The sequence below is a fragment of the Gadus morhua genome, chromosome 15, assembly GCF_902167405.1.
Source record: "Gadus morhua chromosome 15, gadMor3.0, whole genome shotgun sequence".
NCBI lineage: Eukaryota > Metazoa > Chordata > Actinopteri > Gadiformes > Gadidae > Gadus > Gadus morhua.
Genome location: NC_044062.1, coordinates 3,244,416 through 3,250,573, shown reverse-complemented (window position 1 = coordinate 3,250,573; position 6,158 = coordinate 3,244,416). Strand labels below are relative to the sequence as shown.

Genomic DNA, 6,158 nt, shown 5'->3' with positions numbered 1-6,158 from the left:
TTCAAGATGTCAATTATAATTTCAGTAGCACAAACGTATGGGCATCCATTTGACATTTTTTAAATGAATGATTGACTTTAGTCAACAATCAAAGCCAAGGGAACTTGGGAATCTAAACTAAGACAGCACACAGGGCATGATGTAACCAATGAAATCACACTACCTTTTAGAACCAGAATATTAATTGCTTTTTTTCAGGCGGCTAATGTCCAAATGCTGCCTTTTAATCCTCTGAAATTGAGTTACGATATTATTGTATGGATTGAGTCTAGTGTGCTCTTTCTTCCCAGAACAGAACTGTAGCCTAGTGTTTCAAAACAAAGCACACGAAGTTGGCCTCATTAATACTCCAGTAAATCAATAAATATCATATGCGCCAGTTTCTTTCCATGAGCACCAGAGGGAGCCAAATCATACCAAATGACCGAGAAGCATCAACCACAAAAACAGACAAAACCAAACAGCACAGCATTAGATTGCCCTTTCAGATGCTCGTTTAATAGTGAATATTATGAAAGAAACAAAACTATAATCTCTTACAAAGCTTATCAGAAATCAAGATAATACAAGAGTGACCTATGCCTACATTGTCTCTAGTTATGAATGGATAGTGCAATTATAATTCAATGTTGTGAACCCTTGTTTGTGCGAAGATTTATTCAGTGAGAGCAATCATCTGCGTCCTAGTTGTTTTTTGAAGGCTTTTAGTGACTTTGCCATCATTGGAGCGACTCCTGCAATAACAGAAAATACACTCATTACTCTGGTTGGTAATGTTGCCCATTAGTGCAGGAGAAGGGAAAATAATGAGTGAAGTGCCGATAATTAATTTACATATCCCCCATCACTATGACAACAAATCACAGACCACAAAAACTAGAAAATCGAATAAAAGTGAAAACCGAAGGAGTTGAATTACGAAACTCATTCTGCCCCTCCCCCCCAAAGCCAAAACACCATTCAATCAAGTCTTACTTGTTCTTTTACGAGGGTCTTGTGAATTTGCCGTCCCCGAATTGGTGGGGTTCGATTTAGGGGGCTCAACACAGCTTGGTCTAGGCCGGTGTTCGTGAATCTTGACGCTGAAAGGAAACCACAGTTCATCTTGTTGTCCCCAAGGTCAAAGTTGAGGGTTGTTAAAATGCCACCCAGTTTCTAGAACGACAAATAAAAAATATGCACGCACCCGAGGAAATGCAGGCAATTACAATTCATGCTCGTTCATGCAAATGTCAACACGGCAACAGGGTGAGGTTGTAGGTCTCACGGCTGACGGAACCCACCTGGCTCGGACGGCACTGGGCTGAACGGCACCAGCTGTTCCGTACATCTCCTGCTGGATCCGGACGTCCCTCGGAGGCTTAGCAACGGTGTGGATGAACGCCATCTTCACCTGGCGACCTGCGCAGAAGGGGCCCGAACAGCGGTCATTTTAACGGGATGCGTACTCTCAAACAGTGCAGAGCACGGCTGTGCAAACAAACCACCGGGTTCGACTCGCTATGAAAGGAAATGTTTAGTTTTAAAAGTGAAAACATTTACCGGTGAGTTCAACAAACCAAGTGCAAAATAGTGCTCTTTTTGGTATTGGTTCTCTTCTTCCTGCAGCCTACAGCATTTCAGCTTTTTTTTTTTCTTCAGACTTGACCAGCGAACAGGTGCTCAGGTTATATTAGGCTGGACAGAATTTATGGGTCTGCCCGATCAGACAAACTAGTTAAATCACAAAGCCCAGACAGCATAAGAACCCCACAGCTAAACCTCCCGAAAAGGATGAACCAAATTAGGCTATTTTGCGTGATAATTTATAACTTCGAAGCCCTCTCGTGGCTAGATAATGAGGGCATGCTTCTAAATAAATTAGCCGACCTTTCATTTAAAAAATGAATTGTCACCCATCGTAACGTTCATTTATCACAGATAGACATCTCATTAATACAAAACTGTGGGCGAAATGGGATTATAGCGCTACATAAATTCAAAACAATACAGTCAACATCGAGTCCTTTTATAAAAAACGTTTCAAAAGACGCCCAGTTGAGTTCTTCAATTGAAGTTGATCATATTGAACGGCCAACCATGTTACGCTGGCCTAGTAAAATAACAGAAGACACAGGCCAGTACAACAAGCTACCTTGAGGTTTCTTTGAATGAGCAGAGACGATGGTCTTGGCCAGTCTTTTGAACTTGTTCTCCCTCTCCTCAGATAGCCGCACGTACATCTCCTTCCAGGACTCGTATTCCAGGAGCCTGGCTCCTCGGAAGTCTCTCTCACAGTGTCTTCCCCAGAAGTGGTCGGTCTCTCCGATGTAGCTCTATGAAGGGGGATAGTGTTTATCCTTTCCGGGCAGGATTGTCTAGCGGTTTGTGGTGTTTATGTCTTCTATGCGTTTGTGTTTTTTCTGTTTTCTGTTTGTGGTGTGTGATGTAATGCCCTACAATGGAAACTGTGGACAATTAATGTATGCGTTAAGACACATACATTAATTGAGCAACTAAATGCAAAACAAATTTCAGAACTGTCTGACAAATGAAGTCAATTATTATTTGACTCCATAGTCAAAAGGAAATGGGCTCTGCCTCAATCCCCAATGCTACCTGCAGGCGTACTTGAGCAAGGTGACTGTGTGGTTTTGGATTAAAGTGACTCAATGACTAAACCGATGAGTCAACGGAAAATGAGCTTCCAAAGAGCCAGATCTTACAGGGTTGTATTCTTCAATGCGCAGCAGCTGATCCGGTGTGCATCTCTCCAGCACCGGCTCCAGGATCTCAAACGGGACTCCCCCGGTGTCGTACAGCACTGAGGGAACATTCCAACATAAACATTCACCAGATCGAAACGCCAGAACACGAGATGGCCGGCGTCACTCACTGTCGATGTTGTTCTGGAGGGCGCGGATGCACTGTTGGTACAAGCTCATCATGCTCGGCAGGAAGGCACTCTTGTTTCCCGAGTACACTTGCATTTTCTTGTTACAACGATGGCCGGTGAAGTGTTTCTCCCCAGCGTCATCGAACGATTCTTTCTCTACTGTAAAGAAAAATAAATAAATGTATGGAATAAAAGGTTGACTTGTATCAACAGTTGCCCTCAGTGACGTCACACATTTCTTACAACTGAAAGACGAGATGCTTTCAGATGGTCTCCACAGCACCCATGTTTCTACTTATGTACACACAAACCAACCTCTCTTGGGCTCATAGTAGTCAACAACGGAGAACTTATCGCATTCAGGCAGGAATTCTGGCAAGGGAGTGTTGAGCAAGTCCATTACATTATCTTTAACCTAATATAAATAAGAAAGGGTTAGTCCTGAACCTGGTGGCGACAATCGCTGTACTTCATTATGTACTTCATGCATTCATTAGACACTTGAAACTGTCCACAAGATTGCGCTATACCTTATTCATGCCGACGCCATTTTCCAAGAGTGGAGGCAACTTGAAGGTCTTCTCTTCTCGTTGTTTTGGGGCTTCCCCCTTCTCCCGAGTCTTCGTCTTCTTGGGAAGAGGCTGCTTGGATGTGCTTCTCACCTTCCGTTTCGATGTATTGGTGTCATAGCTCAGGAAAGACTCAAAAGACATGGACGGTCCCGCTAAATCAGCCTCGCTTGAATTATTGACCTTTATTTTGGACTTTTTGCTGCTGGTGTTTGAATGTCCAACACTTTCCGACTTTTTCATAATTTTTTGACACCGTTTATTTTCTTCAACCACTTTCTTCTTCTTACTTTTGCGGTCCCAAGAGCTTGCCAACGTGTCTGTGCCATCCTCTTTCTCACTGGCTGAATCAGATGAAGTCATTGAGTATTTGGCTTCAGCCTTAGAAGGGAGAGGCTGTTGAACAGGCTGCTCTGGTGTGGATTTCGGATTTTGATGTTTTTTCTTTGATTCTTTGTCCTCGTAGAGTTTTTCAGTGTCTGTTGTGCCGAGTGTTTTTTCTTTAGGGGTCAGTCTGCATTTTGAGTCCTTGCTAGTTTTGCTTCTATGCATAGTGTCATGATGCCTGTCATGTTTATTATTATTTTCATCTTCATGGGGTATTTTTTTATGGCTTTTGTTTACATCGTCTTTTTTTAATTTACTAGATTTGTCCTTTGGGACTTGAGGAGTTTCTCTTTCCAGAGAGCTTCCCCACAGATCATCTTCCCTCTTCTTCTCCTTGCGTGGTTCCTGGGGTGAAGCAGGTCTTTTGTCGTCAAATTTCTTTGAACCCTTAATTGCTGTTGCCGTTTCCTTGCTCTCACCCCGAGATTTTAGACATTCTCCTCTTTTGTCTGTCTCTCCACTGCTTGTGTGAGTTTTCTCTTCCAATCCATCTTTCGATTGTGTAGTTTGTGAAGTGTCTGAAGCTACTGGATTGCTGTGTTTAAGCAAACATAATTTAGGGAAAATGACCAAATGAATTACTGCATTCAATTAAAAAACAAAGCAATGTGAAACAGCACCTTATGGAGTCCTGAGGAACTAATTTCTTCCAGTATCTTACTACCGATTTGGCAACATCTCCAACCTCCTTGTGATTCCGCAAAGAATTTACAGTTTTGCCGATACCGGTTTCCTGTCAGGATTTTAAATGCAAATATAAGCTCAGCTCCAAAAAAGTCTGAACTAGGAGTACCGAGGCAACAATTGTAGTCACATATGTTAAAATATATAAAACAAAAAAGTCTTACGGAAAGAATATCCAAGGAGACATCCAGACCCTGAAGCTTCTGCAAGGTTTTTAGAAGCTGTGAGAATAATAAACAATACATTAACACCACCATTATTTTTCCTATCCGTCAATCAATTTGCAAATACAATATAGCTGAATCGTAAACCATTCATGTGTCTGATAAATTGCATGAATTAAATGTTCAAAGGAATCCGATTTTTTATGAAGCTTAGGCCTTCATGCCATACATGGCGATCCTGGATTTGGATCGCTAAAGTGTGACTTGCTGACTGTGCATTTTGAGAAGGGGGCTCCATCTATGGGAACCCTAAACACACCCACTTTGGCTGATCATTTTACTACGACCTATAAACGGGTAATGCAACTGCTCCTAAGTTTGGTTTAAAAGGCATCAGGTTACACACTGGCAGGCCATTCAATGAATTAAAACAACCCATGTAATGTCTGGGGAGTGAAAGTCTCGGCCATTACTTCATGAACAACCATTGAGTCGACGACCAAACCAAGTGACTAATAGCAAGCCGACAGAGAACTCTTGCAGTAATGACGGACAGCAGCCATAAGTTGAACAACTGGGAGTGAAGTTAATTTTAGCAACAAGGCGATACAAACTGCCCCCCTGCCGCAGAGAGTCGACTGTTATAGCATTCGGTCAGCAGCCTGCGTAAAACCTAAGCTGTGTGCAAGGATTGGGGCTTCAAGGAAAAGCCACTGGGCCGCACCATCAAGAAGCTACCCTTTTGAATCACTGTTTTGTCAACATTTCAACGATCCTGAACATTATTTTTTGAAACCTAGTTCAATTAAGCAAAACTAAATGTTGTGTATTCTATAGGCATCACAATATGCAGAGTTGTGAAGGAAAAACAAAAAGCTATCTTAATGTGTCAACATGACCTGATTTGTCATGGCCTCGTTTATAAGCCCTTCGTTCGAAATGGGCCTAGGTCGTTTCATTACCTAAACAACTGTGAACGTGTGGACACATGAGCGCCTGAGAAGCGCAGCTCTCGTAAAGCCATGTGTATAAAGTAAAGTAACAACACTGGCCAACATGGCCCCACCTTACGTTTGTGGGTGTCATTCTAGGCCTGCATAAACGTAGCCTACCGTAGTAGACTTCGACGTGTCCTTGAGTTGTAGTTTGAGCTGTATCACCTTTTTCACCAGATCCGAGCTGGCCATCACTCTTTGCTTTATTCACGTGCAATCATTTACACACGCGGAAACGGATACCTATGACACTATATAATGGGCGGCACCCCTGAACCTATAATCCGTCCCAGGTCATTATTCTATAGATTGCATTCACTGGATCAACTCATTTGAGCCATTTAAATGGATGGTCAATTAGAACGTCACTTCTTATAAAAATAACATTAACATATAACACTCAGCCCAAATGTCTCTAAAGGGACCATCAATTAATTGTTCATTTTATAAACTGCAACAACACACATTCTGGCCCATTTAAAAA

The 6,158-nt window shown here is 42.3% G+C and overlaps 1 protein-coding gene across 4 annotated transcripts; it reads right to left on the bottom strand.

Moving 5' to 3' along the window:
* Positions 1 to 471: 471 nt before the first annotated feature.
* eloal (elongin A, like) lies at positions 472 to 5,930 on the bottom strand. Of its 4 annotated transcripts, XM_030379210.1 has the most exons (11): positions 5,792 to 5,930; positions 4,680 to 4,736; positions 4,452 to 4,564; positions 3,406 to 4,366; positions 3,191 to 3,290; positions 2,876 to 3,034; positions 2,706 to 2,803; positions 2,135 to 2,315; positions 1,284 to 1,401; positions 976 to 1,082; positions 472 to 734 (listed from the first exon to the last, which is right to left on the bottom strand). In XM_030379210.1, exons 1-11 carry the CDS (start codon positions 5,864 to 5,866, stop codon positions 673 to 675), a joined length of 2,031 nt encoding a protein of 676 aa, XP_030235070.1. In that variant the 5' UTR covers positions 5,867 to 5,930; the 3' UTR covers positions 472 to 672. The 4 variants fall into 4 exon arrangements, with proteins under 4 accessions (XP_030235070.1, XP_030235071.1, XP_030235073.1 ...); XM_030379211.1 differs by lacking the exon at positions 4,452 to 4,564 and having other exon boundaries at positions 5,792 to 5,905; XM_030379213.1 differs by lacking the exon at positions 5,792 to 5,930 and having other exon boundaries at positions 4,496 to 4,564; positions 4,680 to 4,718.
* Positions 5,931 to 6,158: the final 228 nt, after the last annotated feature.